This window comes from Bufo gargarizans, chromosome 9, assembly GCF_014858855.1.
Source record: "Bufo gargarizans isolate SCDJY-AF-19 chromosome 9, ASM1485885v1, whole genome shotgun sequence".
NCBI lineage: Eukaryota > Metazoa > Chordata > Amphibia > Anura > Bufonidae > Bufo > Bufo gargarizans.
This window is the reverse complement of record NC_058088.1, coordinates 11,927,684-11,947,190: the sequence shown is the minus strand read 5'-3', so window position 1 is coordinate 11,947,190 and position 19,507 is coordinate 11,927,684. Positions and strand designations below refer to the sequence as shown.

At 46.0% G+C, this 19,507-nt stretch overlaps 2 protein-coding genes across 3 annotated transcripts in view; both read left to right on the top strand.

The window, feature by feature from the left end:
- Nucleotides 1-3,540, top strand: part of VARS1 (valyl-tRNA synthetase 1) — a 44,742-nt gene extending 41,202 nt beyond the window's left edge. For both annotated transcript variants that reach the window (XM_044268638.1, XM_044268639.1), the window contains exons 28-30: nucleotides 559-734; nucleotides 856-1,005; nucleotides 3,329-3,540. In XM_044268638.1, the coding sequence (XP_044124573.1) occupies nucleotides 559-734; nucleotides 856-1,005; nucleotides 3,329-3,400 (398 nt within the window). In that variant the 3' untranslated portion in view covers nucleotides 3,401-3,540. The remainder of the gene's footprint in view (nucleotides 1-558; nucleotides 735-855; nucleotides 1,006-3,328) is intronic.
- Nucleotides 3,541-6,380: 2,840 nt separating this feature from the next.
- The window catches only part of VWA7 (von Willebrand factor A domain containing 7), a 36,805-nt gene continuing 23,678 nt past the window's right edge, over nucleotides 6,381-19,507 (top strand). The window contains 2 exon segments of the mRNA XM_044306693.1: nucleotides 6,381-6,443; nucleotides 14,673-14,921. Coding sequence (XP_044162628.1) covers nucleotides 14,712-14,921 — 210 coding nt within the window. The 5' untranslated portion in view covers nucleotides 6,381-6,443; nucleotides 14,673-14,711.

The window sequence follows — 19,507 nt, the reverse complement described above, 5'->3', positions numbered from 1 at the left end:
TTGTCCTATTCACTATATAAATATTGCGGATGTTACTGACCGCTGACACAACGGCGTGTAAGTCCAGCGTCAAGAGGAGCCGTCCCCTCTCCTGACGTGTCTGTTGTGGTAACTAACTTGCATCCCCCCCCCCCATGTAATAACCATTCTGAAGCATCTCTTCTTATGACTCTATGTTGTGCCATCCCTGTACTATTCCTACTGGAATTTATTCATTAATTGCTAGCAGTATCTAATGAAGGTTCAGCTGGGTGTAACCATTTGGGGGGGTTCCCTGCACGGTCTGACACTATCCAGTCAGTGCTGTTAGCATCGGAGGACTGGACACCCCTCCTCCCAACTGGAAACTCCCATCTGGGTCTCCAATGCAAGCTGCTAGCAGTTCGTTCATAACTTCTAGCAGGAATAATAGAGGAATAGCACAACATATTTGTAAGAATGGTTATTGCAAGAGGGGTGCAAGTCATTGCTGAAGCAGACATGTCGGGGGAGGTGACGGCTCTTCTTTAAGTGTTTAATCGTCTCTCCAGCTTTTTGCATGTTCTTGTGCTGTCACAGGTTACGTGAAATGCCAGGACGCCGATACGAAAGCTGTGGTTGTTGCCCACACCTCGTATATCACCGTCCTCTCTTCCTCCCGCTCCCTGGCAATCCTTGAGCCTCGGGATCCATCTCCAGCAGGGAGCGCCGTCAACACGGCTTCTGATAAGGCTACGGTTTTCATGATGCTGAAGGTAAAAAGAACCGCCGGTACAGATGAAACGGCGTCTCCAGCGCCAGCGTCCCGCTGCTTTTCCGTCCACATTATACATTTCTCCAGTAGTGGCTTCATGTGTGTCTTATCTTCTCGTGCAGGGGCTCATCGACGTGGACAAAGAGCTGGGAAAGCTGCTGTTGAAGAAGACCGAGCTGAGCCGACAGCTGGCAAAGTTACGTGAGCGGATAGGGGGAGCGGACTACCGCACCAAGGTTCCCCCCACCGTGCAGCAGCAGGACTCTGAAAAGGTGAGACCGGGACAACCCTGCAACCTGGATGGTTATTCACTAACAATACCAGCCTCTGCCTACAGGTGGCACAGTGACATTACTGTGTGTATTACCCCCTCTACCGTGACATTACTGTGTGTATTACCCCCTCTACTGTGACATCGCTGTGTGTATTACCCCCTCTACCGTGACATCGCTGTGTGTATTACCCCCTCTACCGTGACATCACTGTGTGTATTACCCCCTCTACCGTGACATCACTGTGTGTATTACCCCCTCTATCGTGACATCGCTGTGTGTATTACCCCCTCTACTGTGACATCGCTGTGTGTATTACCCCCTGTACTGTGACATGGCTGTGTGTATTACCCCCTCTACCGTGACATCGCTGTGTGTATTACCCCCTGTACTGTGACATCGCTGTGTGTATTACCCCCTCTACCGTGACATCGCTGTGTGTATTACCCCCTCTACCGTGACATCACTGTGTGTATTACCCCCTCTACCGTGACATCGCTGTGTGTATTACCCCCTCTACCGTGACATCGCTGTGTGTATTACCCCCTCTACCGTGACATCGCTGTGTGTATTACCCCCTCTACTGTGACATCGCTGTGTGTATTACCCCCTGTACTGTGACATCGCTGTGTGTATTACCCCCTCTACCGTGACATCGCTGTGTGTATTACCCCCTCTACCGTGACATCGCTGTGTGTATTACCCCCTGTACTGTGACATCGCTGTGTGTATTACCCCCTCTACCGTGACATCGCTGTGTGTATTACCCCCTGTACTGTGACATCACTGTGTGTATTACCCCCTCTACCGTGACATCGCTGTGTGTATTACCCCCTGTACTGTGACATCGCTGTGTGTATTACCCCCTCTACCGTGACATCGCTGTGTGTATTACCCCCTGTACTGTGACATCGCTGTGTGTATTACCCCCTGTACTGTGACATCGCTGTGTGTATTACCCCTCTACCGTGACATCGCTGTGTGTATTACCCCCTGTACTGTGACATCGCTGTGTGTATTACCCCCTCTACCGTGACATCGCTGTGTGTATTACCCCCTGTACCGTGATATCGCTGTGTGTATTACCACCTGTACTTTGACCCAGCTGTGTGTATTACCCCCTCTACCCTGACATCGCTGTGTGTATTACCCCCTCTACCGTGACATCGCTGTGTGTATTACCCCCTGTACTGTGACATCACTGTGTGTATTACCCCCTCTACCGTGACATCGCTGTGTGTATTACCCCCTGTACTGTGACATCGCTGTGTGTATTACCCCCTCTACCGTGACATCGCTGTGTGTATTACCCCCTGTACTGTGACATCGCTGTGTGTATTACCCCCTGTACTGTGACATCGCTGTGTGTATTACCCCCTCTACCGTGACATCGCTGTGTGTATTACCCCCTGTACTGTGACATCGCTGTGTGTATTACCCCCTCTACCGTGACATCGCTGTGTGTATTACCCCCTGTACCGTGATATCGCTGTGTGTATTACCCCCTGTACCGTGACATTGCTGTGTGTAATACCCCCTGTACCGTGACATCGCTGTGTGTATTACCCCCTTTACCGTGACATCGCTGTGTGTATTACCCCCTCTACCGTGACATCGCTGTGTGTATTACCCCCTCTACCGTGACATCGCTGTGTGTATTACCCCCTCTACCGTGACATCGCTGTGTGTATTACCCCCTCTACCGTGACATCGCTGTGTGTATTACCCCCTCTACCGTGACATCGCTGTGTGTATTACCCCCTCTACCGTGACATCGCTGTGTGTATTACCCCCTCTACCGTGACATCGCTGTGTGTATTACCCCCTCTACCGTGACATCGCTGTGTGTATTACCCCCTCTACCGTGACATCGCTGTGTGTATTACCCCCTCTACCGTGACATCGCTGTGTGTATTACCCCCTCTACCGTGACATTGCTGTGTGTATTACCCCCTCTACCCTGACATCACTGTGTGTATTACCCCCTCTCCTGTGACATCGCTGTGTGTATTACCCCCTGTACTTTGACGCCGCTGTGTGTATTACCCCCTCTACCGTGACATCGCTGTGTGTATTACCCCCTCTACCGTGACATCGCTGTGTGTATTACCCCCTCTACCGTGACATTGCTGTGTGTATTACCCCCTCTCCTGTGACATCGCTGTGTGTATTACCCCCTGTACTTTGACGCCGCTGTGTGTATTACCCCCTGTACTTTGACGCCGCTGTGTGTATTACCCCCTCTACCGTGACATTACTGATTTATCATTCTACTGTGCGCATTCTTTTTACTTGTTTGTCTCCACTTTCTATGTTCCCTTAGATGAAGCAGTTTGAAACAGAATACCAGAAGGTGGAGGAGGCCATGAGCAGTTTCCAGGGCATGGTCCAGTAGTAAATTATTTTCGGCTTTTGCAGGACTCGCCCGCGGCCCTGATGCTGCTCCAGAACTTTATCTTTTTTAGAGAAGAGGACAATGTTGTTCTAGAATTGTCTTGCAGGGTGTATTGTATGTAATAAATCCTGTAGAACCAAGGACGGCTCAGCGTGTGGATTCCTGAGGGGAGGGTGCGGCTGTATGAACAGAGACGTATACACCATTGACTCCACATAACCAGACAGCCCTTTTGCTTTTGATTTCCCATCGTTCATATCAAATACAATGCAGCCTGATGCCACCTACCATCTGCCATGTCCCAAAGCATATGCCCCCCATACCCCGTGGTTTTCTGTAGTGTCCATACAGGCAATGGTGGTAGGGAATGTACCAATCAAAAATAATATTTAAGTAAACGTGATTACCGTATTTCCTGGATGATAAGACGCACTTTTTTTTTTTTAAAGCAAGAAATAGCTTGCATCTTATAGTCCGCAATCAGGGTGGTCAAGCAGTGCAAGACCCTCTGACCGTTTCCTTAATGATCCGGCAAAGCCCTCGTACACCGCCCTACTGGATCAATGAGAGAGGCGTGAGGTGTAACTCTGGCTGAAGGTCTCCCCAAGCCGCAATTTATGGGGATGAAAGTGCTGCACGTCAAGGACCTGCGATGATGTCACCGGTGGGCAGACGAGTAGTGCAAGAAATGAGTAAAGATGTACCCTATAGGGTAAGGCTAGGTCTACACGACGACATTTGTAGCGCGACATTTTGTTGCACTAATATCGCGCAACAATTTTTATAATGGCAGTCTATGTTGTCGCACTGCAACATGCGACATGCTGCGACGCTACAGTCGCAGAAAAATCCATCTTGAATGGATTTCCTGTGACAAATTCTGTCGTGTAGACCTAGCCTAAAGGAAAAACTGGCTTAGTTGTCCCAAGCAACCAGTGTCTCCTTGTCTATTACCAAGGATGTACCCTATGCGTGTTGCAGAGCTGTGTGCATGTAGCCGAGCTGTGTTTGTTGTGTAGCGGAGCTGTGTGTGCCTGTAGCAGATCGGTGTTTGCGTGTAGCAGAGCTGGGTTTGTTCATTTAGCAGACATGTGTTTGTTGTGTGCATTTAGCATACCGGTATGTCAGATTCAGCAGCACTACCAGCTAGGTGAAGGACGTGCACACACACTGCAGAAGCAAGATGGTAGGAAATCTTTAATGAAGACTATTTTAAAAGTTACTTAGGAAGTAAATTATTATTATTTTTTTAAATGAAATCTCCATGGGCCTTAAATGGGTTCTGCAGTTTTTTTAAAACTGATGAACTATCCTCTGGATAGATCATCAGCATCTGATCGGCGGGGGTCAGAAACCCAGGACCCCCACGATCAGCTGTTTGAGAAGGCAGCGGTGCTCCAGCAGCGCCGCGGCCTTCTCACTGTTTACCGCTGGCCCACTGACATCACGACTAGTATCAACTAGCCTGGGCGGAGCTAAGCTCCATTCAAGTGCACAGAGCTTAGCCCCGCCCAGGCCAGTGATACTAGTCGTGATGTCACTGGGCCTGCGGTAAACAGTGAGAAGGCCGCGGCGCTACTGCCTTCTCAAACAGCTGATGGGCGGGGGTCCCGGGGGTCGGACCCCCGCCGATCAGATGCTGATGATCTATCCAGAGGATAGATCATCAGTTTAAAAAAACTGCAGAACCCCTTTAAGTAGGAGAAAAAGAGGATATGTATTCAAATAAATGTCCAGTGTAATATTTGAACAAGCCGAGTGTGTGGACCCCTCTATGGCCTCCCACCTATGACGGCATGCGCCTTGTCATCTATTAGGTGCATTTATAGCAGTCTGTTTTTTTTTATCTCAACAATTACGCCTGTTTCCAAGTGTAAATGTAAATAAATTTTCCAGGGCCGACCCCCTCACGCCTAACTGGCAGACATGGCGTAAAACCGGCCACGCGACTAAATATTGTCGCACGGCCGGTTAGAGAAGGGGGACTTGTGACTATTTTACGCCTTTAGTAAATGTGCCCCGATCCCTTTTAAAACCGCACAGCAAGTAGTAGACGGGATTGGCATAATAAGTGTACCGTTCCTTTAAGATTAAAGGGAACGGTGTGTACAATAATGGTGACACGAGGCGCTATGTAACGTGAAGATAAAGGGTCGGTGCAGAAGCCAGAGACAGTTTCTCTTTTAAATGAAAGGTTCTTTAAGGAAACGCGCAGGAGTTAATTGGTTGGTGCAGCTGCGAGCAGCCGTCCTCTCTGCGGGGCGCAGTCCCATGACACCGCTTCAGAACCTAATCCCATTCACATGGCTGCGAATAACAAGAGCAGAACTGTGCAATCATACACATGATGGCGGTATATAATATCCTCCAAAAAATTATCTAAAACCGAAAAACACCAGCGTGATGGAGTGTCAGCTCTTGGGGCCACTGTATTACAGCTTATAAAGACCTATGTGCCCCAGTCCTGGCGCCTAAGCATCCATTGCCTACTAATAGGGAGATGCACTTGGCTATTCCTGGGGGGGGGGGGGGGTTAGTGGCTAACGCTTACTTTCTCACGCTCCCCCCCAGCCTCGGCTTTTTGTGGGAGCACAAAGGATTTGTGACCTGTTACTTGTGCGCACACACAAAAGACAGGCACACAAAGAAGGCGGATTAAAGGGGCCACACCACTGTGAAGTTCTACGTTTTACTCATTTTGGATCCAGAGTTTTTATTTTATTTTTTTATAAATTTTTTGTGAGTGACTTTTTTTGCACTGCCCTGTCCTGTGGGGCCGCCCGGTCTATTTGTGATCGCATTGCTTTCAGATGATTGCTTCCTTTTTCTGTGACACCGCTTGTCTCCCCGCACACACACACACACACAATAAAGTAACTCTCCTGACATGCAGCCTTAGTGAATAATTTGCTGCTGTCCCTTTAAGAGCGGAGGGAGGGACCCGCTGTCATTTATCGGGCTGATGAACACTCCGAAGTGGCGACTGTAAAGTAGAAGATTAGAGGTCTGGGTGAGGACGCTGAAGGGTGGCCGAGAACTGCAGGTGCGGAGGGGATGATGGGGGTTATGACTGGTGACACGGCAATTAGGAGGTTTGATGAAGAGATTTGTAGAAATATACATGGGAGAAGCGGCGTAAGCTTGGTGCTGTAATGGTTAATATAGGTGTGTGTACCTGTCACAGCTTCAGTTGTCAATTGTGTGTGTACGTTGTGGGTCTATACATAGGAGTGTGCACTTTACCACACGTGAGTATCTGCACCTACAGGTGGGTACTGTATAGATCTGTACATAGGAGTGTGCATGTTACATGTGAATAGACGTGTGCGCATGGTCCTGTGTGTACTGTATAGATCTGTACATAGGAGTGTGCATGTTACATGTGAGTATCTACAGACGTGTGCGCCTGGTCCTGTGTGTACTGTATAGATCTGTACATAGGAGTGTGCACTTTACCACACGTGAGTATCTGCACCTACAGGGGGGTACTGTATAGATATGTACATAGAAGTGTGCACGTTACATGTGAGTATCTACAGACGTGTGCGCCTGGTCCTGTGTGTACTGTATAGATCTGTACATAGGAGTGTGCACGTTACATGTGAGTATCTACAGACATGTGCACATGGTCCTGTGTGTACTGTATAGATCTGTACATAGGAGTGTGCACGTTACATGTGAGTATCTACAGACCTGTGCACATGGTCCTGTGTGTACTGTATAGATCTGTACATAGGAGTGTGCACTTTACCACACGTGAGTATCTGCACCTACAGGGGGGTACTGTATAGATCTGTACATAGGAGTGTGCATGTTACATGTGAGTATCTACAGACGTGTGCGCATGGTCCTGTGTGTACTGTATAGATCTGTACATAGGAGTGTGCACGTTACATGTGAGTATCTACAGACGTGTGCGCCTGGTCCTGTGTGTACTGTATAGATCTGTACATAGGAGTGTGCACGTTACATGTAAATATCTGCAGACGTGTGCGCATGGTCCTGTGTGTACTGTATAGATCTGTACATAGGAGTGTGCACGTTACATGTAAATATCTGCAGACGTGTGCGCATGGTCCTGTGTGTACTGTATAGATCTGTACATAGGAGTGTGCACATTACATGTGAATATCTGCAGACGTGTGCGCATGGTCCTGTGTGTACTGTATAGATCTGTACATTGGAGTGTGCACGTTACATGTGAGTATCTACAGACGTGTGCGCATGGTCCTGTGTGTACTGTATAGATCTGTACCAAGGAGTGTGCATGTTACATGTGAATAGACGTGTGCGCATGGTCCTGTGTGTACTGTATAGATCTGTACATAGGAGTGTGCACGTTACATGTGAGTATCTACAGACGTGTACGCATGGTCCTGTGTGTACTGTATAGATCTGTACCAAGGAGTGTGCATGTTACATGTGAATAGACGTGTGCGCATGGTCCTGTGTGTACTGTATAGATCTGTACCAAGGAGTGTGCATGTTACATGTGAGTATCTACAGACGTGTGCGCATGGTCCTGTGTGTACTGTATAGATCTGTACATAGGAGTGTGCACGTTACATGTGAGTATCTACAGACGTGTGCGCATGGTCCTGTGTGTACTGTATAGATCTGTACATAGAAGTGTGCACGTTACATGTGAGTATCTACAGACGTGTGCGCATGGTCCTGTGTGTACTGTATAGATCTGTACATAGGAGTGTGCACGTTACATGTGAGTATCTACAGACGTGTGCACATGGTCCTGTGTGTACTGTATAGATCTGTACATAGGAGTGTGCACGTTACATGTGAGTATCTACAGACGTGTGCGCCTGGTCCATGTGAGTATCTACAGACGTGTGCGCATGGTCTTGTGTGTACTGTATAGATCTGTACATAGGAGTGTGCACTTTACATGTTAGTATCTACAGACGTGTGTGCATGGTCCTGTGTGTACTGTATAGATCTGTACATAGGAGTGTGCACTTTACATGTGAATATCTACAGACGTGTGCGCATGGTCCTGTGTGTACTGTATAGATCTGTACATAGGAGTGTGCACTTTACATGTTAGTATCTACAGACGTGTGCGCATGGTCCTGTGTGTACTGTATAGATCTGTACATAGGAGTGTGCACTTTACATGTGAATATCTACAGACGTGTGCGCATGGTCCTGTGTGTACTGTATAGATCTGTACATAGGAGTGTGCACGTTACATGTGAGTATCTACAGACGTGTGCGCCTGGTCCTGTGTGTACTGTATAGATCTGTACATAGGAGTGTGCACGTTACATGTAAATATCTGCAGACGTGTGCGCATGGTCCTGTGTGTACTGTATAGATCTGTACATAGGAGTGTGCACGTTACATGTAAATATCTGCAGACGTGTGCGCATGGTCCTGTGTGTACTGTATAGATCTGTACATAGGAGTGTGCACGTTACATGTGAGTATCTACAGACGTGTGCGCATGGTCCTGTGTGTACTGTATAGATCTGTACATAATGTGCACTTTACATGTAAATATCTACAGACGTGTGCGCATGGTCCTGTGTGTACTGTATAGATCTGTACATAGGAGTGTGCACGTTACATGTGAGTATCTACAGACGTGTGCGCATGGTCCTGTGTGTACTGTATAGATCTGTACATAGAAGTGTGCACGTTACATGTGAGTATCTACAGACGTGTGCGCATGGTCCTGTGTGTACTGTATAGATCTGTACATAGGAGTGTGCACGTTACATGTGAGTATCTACAGACGTGTGCACATGGTCCTGTGTGTACTGTATAGATCTGTACATAGGAGTGTGCACGTTACATGTGAGTATCTACAGACGTGTGCGCCTGGTCCATGTGAGTATCTACAGACGTGTGCGCATGGTCTTGTGTGTACTGTATAGATCTGTACATAGGAGTGTGCACTTTACATGTTAGTATCTACAGACGTGTGTGCATGGTCCTGTGTGTACTGTATAGATCTGTACATAGGAGTGTGCACTTTACATGTGAATATCTACAGACGTGTGCGCATGGTCCTGTGTGTACTGTATAGATCTGTACATAGGAGTGTGCACTTTACATGTTAGTATCTACAGACGTGTGCGCATGGTCCTGTGTGTACTGTATAGATCTGTACATAGGAGTGTGCACTTTACATGTGAATATCTACAGACGTGTGCGCATGGTCCTGTGTGTACTGTATAGATCTGTACATAGGAGTGTGCACGTTACATGTGAGTATCTACAGACGTGTGCGCCTGGTCCTGTGTGTACTGTATAGATCTGTACATAGGAGTGTGCACGTTACATGTAAATATCTGCAGACGTGTGCGCATGGTCCTGTGTGTACTGTATAGATCTGTACATAGGAGTGTGCACATTACATGTAAATATCTACAGACGTGTGCGCATGGTCCTGTGTGTACTGTATAGATCTGTACATAGGAGTGTGCACGTTACATGTGAGTATCTACAGACGTGTGCGCATGGTCCTGTGTGTACTGTATAGATCTGTACATAATGTGCACTTTACATGTAAATATCTACAGACGTGTGCGCATGGTCCTGTGTGTACTGTATAGATCTGTACATAGGAGTGTGCACATTACATGTATCTACAGACGTGTGCGCATGGTCCTGTGTGTACTGTACAGATCTGTACATAGGAGTGTGCACGTTACATGTGAATATCTACAGACGTGTGCGCATGGTCTTGTGTGTTCTATATAGATCTATACATAGTGTGCACGTTACATGTTAGTATCTACAGACGTGTGCGCATGGTCTTGTGTGTACTGTATAGATTTATGCATAGACTATGGGCACAATATGGACCTATACATAACTGTGTGCGCTCTGTTGTATACTCCAGTACACGCTGATCTGTGTGCACTCGGCAGGGGAAATTCTGGATCTCTATAAGTGCGTGTAAGTATACATTAATTTATGAGTGCACTATAGACCCATGTATAATGTATGCAGGTTGTACCCGTGCACCTTTGCACGCTGCAGGCATAAACGCTGTCATTGTGCCCCATATAGATGTATAGATCGGGCGTGCCTGTGGGACTCGCCTATAATCGGAGTCTCCTCCCGACACCTGTTCCCACCGCGCGTCTCGCACAGTTATGTACCGTACTATGTGCACTGAATCCCTGCGGCCAGAGTGACATCTCCCATGTGGGAATTGCAAAAAGGTCCTGATTTTTTAATTTTTTTTGTTCCACTGTGCACCGTGGAGCAGACCTGTCAACGAGAGAGCTCATTGTCTAATGCAGTGGCCCCCAACCAGTAGCTCAGGAGCCCCCAGTTCTGGCTATAGGCACTGGTTACAATGCGACCCCCGCACTGACGTAGGAGACAGCGGGCTGCGGATATTGAGAATCTCGTGTCTATGGGGCAGCGCGATGTTGAGGGGAAACAAGGGTCGGACTCGTCAGATTTTATTGGATCCTTTGTTTTCCCAAGATAAGCGTCGTCAGAGGTGTATGCCAGCCGCTTATCTCTTTCCTTCCTCAGAGTGAATGTACAGAGCAGTGTCAGTTTTTGCTGATTTTCTGTGCGGATTTTCGTTGCGTTTCAGCATCAAATCCACTTCATTGCAAAGGGTAAAATCTGCACAAATAATACATGTGCTGCGAATGTCAAAATACGTCCCGCAGGTCAGTTTCCGCACCGTTCTGAATCTGGATGCATTCGTTCCGTTAGGAGGCGGTTGTGTAAAATCAAAACGGAAAAAAAACAGATCCAAATCACTAAATACATTGAAAGTCACCATTAACTTACATTGCTTTCAGTAATCCGTTTTTTCACGTTTTTATGACTTAACACAAAACCGTAGCTTGCAGCGGTTTTGTGTCTGGTCACAAAACGGAACGCTGACGGAACGGAAGACATCCTGATTGGATCTCTTTCCATTCAGAATGCGCGAGTACAATACAGAGGACCTGTGGTTGGGCAGGAACTCACTGCATTTTAAGTCATGATGATGCTGTGAGTTCGGGTCAGAGGGGCAGCATTCAGTCCGGGGTATGCAGCCATCACATGAAGCATATTTCATGGATGGAACACGCTCATGTGAAATTAGTCTAAGGGTACTCACACACAGTGGAGCATGCGGCCATCACGCAAAGTATTTCCCTGACCCGAACTCACATCATCTTCATGACTGATGACGCTTTGAGTTCCTACTGTACTGTAGTCATGACATTATGTGACTACAGTTCAGTAGACCTGTGGGTGGGCAGGAACTCACAGCATGGTAAGTCATGAGTTCGGGTCAGGGGAGCAGTGTTCGTACCGGGAAATGCATCCATCAGACAAAGTGTTTCCCTGACCCGAACTCACATCATCTTCATGACTTATGATGCTGTGAGTTCCTTCTCAAACACGGGTCTACTACTCTGTACTGTACTCGTGGCATTATGTGAGTACAGTTCAGTAGACCTGTGGTTGGGCAGGAACTCACACCATGGTAAGTCATGAAGATGATGTGAGTTCAGGTCAGAGGAGCAACGTTCGGTCTGGGAAATGCGGCCATCACACGGAACATGTTTCCCAAACCGAACATGCCTGTGTCAAATTGGCCATAGCTGGAAGACGTGTGTGTTGTCATGAGAAAACCTGACAACTTTCTTATATCTGTGGGTGTCTCAAGATTAATGTTGTGGTGACCTACAGTACATGAAGGTAGGTCAGGACTTACAAAGATGCAGCTAGCGGAGTGTCAGCTCTTGGGCTCACTGCCCTACAGCATAGGCCAGCTTCAGAATCTAGAGCCCTCATGGATCTTCTGACGCAAACTTAGATCCCCCTAGGATTCTATAGTGCAGGTGCTCCAGCTGTTCTACAACTACTACTCCCAGAATCCTCCTTACACTTCTGGGGGAGTTACAAAAGCAGCCAAGAAATTTTGCATATTGGGAGTAGTAGTTTCACAGCAGCTGGAGTGCCGAAGGTTGCTGATCCCTGCCTGAATCTGGTTTAGTAGGACGGTGCGGGGTCCAGAGTCAGATCTTCTGGCCTCCTAAAACCAGCCTTAGACAAAACCTACAGATCAGTAGTAAATGCCATGTTGTTCTCTTAGGTCTATCAGCTTCTTGGAAAGCTGGGTGACCACCAACATGATCTGTATGACAGAAGCTGCAGTCCAGCTTTCCCAGAACCCTGAATGGCCCAGCTGCCACGGTTGTCGGTAGCACGCCGCACTGCGGTGCCTTGGCATGGATGGACTCTAGGGAAGCTGATGGGGACTGCATTGTCAGCCAATACAGGTGACTTTTGGTTTTTTAAAGCAGCAATTAAAAGACTGATAAAAAAAAAAAAAAAAAAAAGTTTATACATGAATTTGCTCAATTTAATTTTACATTAAATTTTTAAATTGCATTTTAAATGTAATATTACAATTTTCGGTGTCAAGTAATCCAGTAAGGCTGAGTATTGTAATTTTCTCCACGCCTCCATCGCATTAATAATAGAGTGTGAGCAGCGGCAGAGATGTAATAATGGGGTCGCAGGCAGTAATTATGTGACAGGAGGCTTTGTGTGACTGAGGAATAGCGTATTCAGTGGCGGGGAAGGGTGCAGGGTTTATATTAGCAGCTGGAGTTGGGGGGGGGGGGGGGTGACAAAGCTGCTTGGCATTCCTAATGAGATGTGAAGATGCCATGTTAACTCCAAATTCAACAAAACGCTGTCAACATGCAGACACAGCAAGAAAAATGGAAATGTGTTTGAGAAAGTCTCATCTGGTGGCCATATGGCCTCCAGTGTCGGCTGAGGAAGATACGTTAGACATAAAGTCATATACAGATCCCTTTAAGTCTCCAATTAAGGACCTTGAGTGAAGAACGGCCCCAAAGAACTCCTCTCGCTCTGGAGGACCCATCATGTCCATACGTTACACTGACCACCCATTGATTTCAATGACATGTGTGCAATACTCAATTTCTACCAGTGGTGGCACTGCAGAGAAACTGAACACTTGCTTCCAGGGTACCCACCGATGATCTCTGGGGTCCCAGTAGCCCAAATGGTTTCTGATAAGGAGGTTCTAGTCCCTCCAAGTTTGACTAGGGACTGGCGGTGCTGTGGGTGTCTGGAAGGTCCCTGCAGCTGCTGGCTAGCTGGTCTGATCTGGTGTCTGGCCTCAGGAGCAAAATGGAAGCCTCCAGAGGTACATAAGGAGTCATTCACAGTAAGACTGTCTTTGTTGCCCTTCGCGATAAATCAGAGCTCAGCTTTGATTTTACCACAGCAGTTAAAAAATGAAAGGTGCGCTCTGATTGGTTGCTTTGGGCGACAATGACAAATGTCTTATCGTTAAACAGTTCTGATAAGTGACAAGTGAGGCTCATAGTAATGACAGGACGTGATCCGAAAAGAGGAGAATAGCACGCTCAGGGATGCTGCTATGTTTTATATAATGTCCCTTTAAGGGTTCCTTCACACATGAATTTGATGGTGTTTTTTGTTGTGTTTTTCATGTCACATCCATTTTTTTTAGGTCTGTTTTTTGTTACAAACGTGTGAATTGTTACAACATTCTGCTTTAAACAAAATACAACTGCCATGAATATACTGCAAATGAAAAAGAAAAGAACCTGACACTATATTAAAAAAAAATACATAAAAAGTGTGCACTTTTAAACTGAGCACGTGCGACCAGCTCAGTGAGATGGACAAAAAAAATAAGAAAAAGAACAAACAGCAGGTGGCGCTGTACAGATACATTTTATTGAATAACTCTTTGGCTATACCAAATTTTTAATTACATGCAATTACAAAAGTATTCAGATCAGGTGCTGGTTTAAAAAACTTAGTATATGTTTCATGACACAACCCTATATTTTTTAACTCGTTTTATTAAAAGAGAATAGCACAAGTATGGTACACACAAGACAATGTGGCAACCCACTCAAGGGTCAAAATCAATGTACAAGGATAGCACAATCACATAAGGACAAGGGACCAGGTGAAGGATTACACAATAATGGCTTGGGTGGTATACAGTTTGCATGAAACATACATAGTACATACACAAAGGGCATAGAATCAAAGACAACAGCATTTACAGTATACTGACACAACCCTTTTAAGTGTTTATTTAGGGCAAAGTAGTGTTTTCTGGCTCTGGGTATAACCAAAAATGCCTCCATTCATTGGCAGCAAGCAGAGATCTTGAAATTGGTGACATTTACTGAAATGTAAGATAGACCAGAAAGTTATCTGACCTTTAGGTAATCATACACTAATATGTGGTCCTTCTCCATCCAGGCAGGTGCCCTCAATGAAGGATCCATAACCATCTCCTTGCCCCATGCTCCTCCCCTTTCTCTTCCTCTGGGGCCTGGCCATACCAGGCGGCCATGCCTTCTTCCCCAACTTCTGGTCCAAGATCCTGTCCTTCACCTGGGGATCTTTCACTCATCAGGATCTGACAGAAGAAGCCATGCTCAACGTCACCCTGCAGATCCTACTGGACAACAAGCATCCCACCAGACCCCCTCTTCGCTGGGAAGACTTTGAGGTGAGGTGATGGGGGGTGGGGGTGGGGGGGGGGGGCGTCTCATTGTTTACAAGGCCATGTGGGGGCACCTTGTGGATTTCTTAGGTAGATCTACATTTTGTTATTTTTAGATGGATCTTATATTTAGGGGTCCTTTGACCCTTTAATTGGGTCAAATGCATGCCCTGCCGAACTTCCCTGCCCTGTGCTAAGCCTCTGTTCACACTGGCCTCCATCTTTATGAAATTAATGATATGGCAGATTCTCCTATTGGCAAAAATATATAGACCTTAATAAGGAGGAGAATTTCCTATTGGGCTGTATAATAAAAAAATGGAATTGACAACTCTGGGATCTGATGAACACCATGGCACCTGACAGATCCCATTGACTCTAGTGGTATCTGTTTGGTTTCCGCCATGGATTGCATGGTACGTGTATAGCGGTATTTTGTCCTAATGGTGGATCTAACCATACCTGATTAGAGTTAGGGCCCACTGAGCTACATGAGTACTCATCATGCTCCTGGACTACTCCCTGTGAGTCACAATATGGATAAGTATAGTTCATTACGGTAGGATGATGGATTCCTGAGCAGAGATCCTTAATCTCTTGGAAGACCCGGCTGGATGGAGGCTCAGGCGTCTTTCCAAGGGGCATGACTAAGCAGCGCAATTTAGGAGATGACATAAAGCACTTTTATATTGGCAACAGATCTTTATGCTTCTGTCTCTTGTCCTGTGTGATGATGTCTCGTCAGCCATCAGGGTATGATGAGAGTTGTAGTTTTGAGACACCGGAAGGGCCACGGGTCTTGTTTAAAGTATAACGTAGAAATTGTTCCTCTAATTTGGGATTCATGATATATTAAAGGTTTTTTTGAGATTCACATCCTTAGGATAGGTCATCGATATCTGATCGGTGGGGGTCTGACTCCCGGCACCCCCGCTGATCAGCCGGTGAGCGCTGCAGCCTGTTCCTAGACCAGTGACATCACATTCATTGGTCACATGGCCTAGGCCAGTGATGGCGAACCTTTTAGAGACCGAGTGCCCAAACTGTAACCCAAAACCCACTTATTTATCCCAAAGTGCCAACAATGCAATTTAACCTGAATACTAAAAAAAATACTGGCCAAGTTAAGTTGTGGGGGCGTGGCTTAACACAGGCCCCAGTAAAATGAATGCCCCGTTGTTGCCCCCTTTAGTATTAATAATGTCCCAGTAATGGCCCCCAGTAGTGACCCCCAGTATTAATAATGTCCTAGTAGTGGTCCCCAGTATTATTAAGGCCCCCATTAGTGGCCCCCAGTATTAATATTGTCCCTTTAGTTGCCCCAAGTATTAAAAAGGCCCCCATTAGTGGCCCCCAGTATTAATAATGCCCCATTAGTTGTCCCCAGTATTAATAAGGCCCACATTAGTTGGCCCCCAGTATTACTATAGCCCCAGTAGTGGCACCCAATATTAATAAGGCCCCCCATTAGTGGCCTCCAGTATTAATAATGCCCCATTAGTTGTCACCAGTATTAATATAGCCCCAGTAATGGCCCCAGTATTAATAATGCCACTGTTATAAAACTCACCTCCTCCATTTGATCGCGCTGCGGTGAACACTCGCTGCTCACTGGATGCACAGGACAAGACCTGCGCTCCAGTGTGATGACATTTCACAGGTCCTGCGCATTCAGTAAGTAGAGTGTTCCCCGCAGTGCCATCAAATGGATGAGGATAAAAGAAGAGTGTTACTCACCTCACTGATTCCCGCTACTCCCATTCTGACACTTCCCCGCTGGTTTACTTCCTGTTCCATCTTGACACACAGGAAATCAGCAGTCAACCAATCACTGTATGAGGTGGGTGGGTCTCCTTTGCGGCCAGTGATTGGCTGAGCAGTCATTTCTTGTGTGCCAAGAGGGCTCAGTAAGTAGAGACACCAGCAGGGAACTGGGAAGCGTCATAATGGGAGGCGACAAAAGGATTGCTGCTTTTTAACCCGTTCTGACCTTTTAAAAAAAGTTACCGCTTACAGATTTGTACAGCTTCTATTGATATCAATAGGGCTGTCATTATAGGGCTGTGTGAAGGGCAGCAGGAGGTTTGGGACACTGTGTCAGGCTCAGTATTTTGGATCTATGTAGATTTAAAGGGGTTTTCTCACAGTAAACATTTACCACCTCCCTGCCGAGCCTCCAATTCCACCACTCTGGAGTCTGAAGGGGCCGAAAGATCCATAGGAGGAGTCCAGTTAGGCCGAGGTTCCGGTCACAGGTTTTGTACTGGAGCCCAGGAGCTTCAGGCTATATGCAATGAACATGTAATACAGATTGGATAGACGTGTTTCTGCCTCCTATTGGGTTCATTTATCAAACTGGTGTAAAGTAGAACTGGCTTAGTTGCCCATAGCAACCAATCAGAGTCTGTCTTTCATTTTCCAAAGGAGCTGTGAAAAATGAAAGGTCGAATCTGATTGGTTGCTATAGGCAACTAAGCCAGTTCTACACCAGCTTGATAAATGACCCCACATATGTAGTATTTTCTATGATGGCGATTTGCTATTAGCCCGATTTGTAATTCCAGCCAGTATTCCTCTACGAGGTGAACAGTATGGAGTGAATTGCTTTGTTTTGAGTGGCAGTCATGTGCCGCGATCATGTGATTTGAGTAACGCATCCAACCTCCTTATGGGCTGGAGCATGCACAGTCAATTTTCACTGCTGGGTCGCCATCTTGGTTGTGGTATCAGATGTCCTCTATGCGAAATGTTAGTCTCGCGGGAAGAGAAGCACTCGACGCCTGCGCAGTATGTCTTACCTAACGCCGATCGGTTCCTGCCGTCTCGAGCTACATGTGAGACTCTGCTAATGAGTTATTTGATTTTAATCACACAATCATGTACACTTGTGATGAGATGTTTGTCAATTAAGGATATTTTATGATATGGATTATTAGCACATTGCACTTTATATAGTATTGTTTTGGTACTTTTGATAAAGAATTATGTACACGTTTATGAAATCACTTCGGAATCATGTATTTAAACACTGTTTTTAATTTTATTGAGATCTAATCATGTAATCACTAGGTCTAATTGTGTATGCTATATAAGCACATTGTAACATGGCTTGACAAAGGCTCCATGGAGAGAGCTGAAACGTTGCTATCACATGGGTTAATAAATCACCCACTTTTTTTCACGGATTTAAGTGTGCTGCCTATGTTCTTTTTGGTATCTTCAGCAAGACCTTGGTCCTTGGTCTTTTAAAGGTATTGGTTTGTGTGCTGCTCTTTAACTTTTTTCGTTTATAGTATTTTCTATGGCTATTAGTGTATGGTGTACGTCTGTAGATCAGAAAACCGCTCTTCGTGTCTGTGGAGGGTCACGTACTCAGCTCTTCCTCTTTGTCTATATGGCGTGTGTGGTTCATGAGGTTTTGTATGTCAGGGACACGTGACCAAGGGCTGAGCGTATTCTCCATCCTGTTACAAGTGCCCTACATGTAGAGCAAGGTTGTCATCATTACATGTTATTGCATAATACTGAGCGGCTGCGGCGGGTGCGCTGTCTGTGGACTGTGCAATGCCTCAGGGAATTGATTAGATAGCAATGTTGAGCTATTTCCAGAACTTATTTTTTTAGCTTTAGGAGCAAATCAAAACCCCAGCAGGGCGGCTGGAGAAATGTGTAATGGGCTCGGTTCTGATGCTGTATCTATGTTGTAAGCTTGGTTCTGGTACCATATCTATGTAGTAAGCTTGGTTCTTTTACCATATCTATGTAGTAATCTTGGTTCTGGTACCATATCTATGTAGTAATCTTGGTTCTGGTACCATATCTATGTAGTAAGTTTAGTTCTGGTACCATATCTATGTTGTAAGTGTGGTTCTCTTACTGTATCTACTGAACAAGCTTGGTTCTGGTACCATATCTATGTAGTAAGTTTGGTTCTAGTGCTGCATCCATTTACTGAGCTTGCTTCCTTACTGTTCTATGAAGTAAGCTTGGTTTAGTTACGCCTGACATCTATGCTAGCTCCTTGCTGGCTTATTAATTGTTCTTGCATCGCAAGACCACTTACTGTTATCTCACATATATATTCTTCTTCTTATTATTATTATTATAGCCAAATTTTCCACCCTAACTCCTCCCACCGTTTTTACACTACATAGACAGTAATATACCGAAACGTGCGGATTGGTGTGCTATTACTTTGTGGAACGTTTCGCCAAATGGTTCACGAAATATCAGCGTTTTTGTGGCGAAATTGGTCCCATAGGAAGTAATAGCGGAATGTTCAAAACTAGTGGGAGCTGACAAAAGCTAGAGTGGGAGCTGAAAAATCAGGACATGATTTCTAAACTGCCACCACTCCCTCACTTTCAAGCCCACCTACACAAATCTTATATCAAAATGTTCAGCTATCCCTGCTGCCACTAAAAATGTCCACGGCTAAGCCATAGTCCTGATAGTTTTCACAATATGACCATTTGTTTGCAACTCACGCCGCCCATTAACATTCATTGAAACTCCACTCTAGCCACCTCAAATTTGAAGGGCAATTTCTAAACTGCGACTGTGCCTTCATTTTTAATATTTCAGAGACAGAG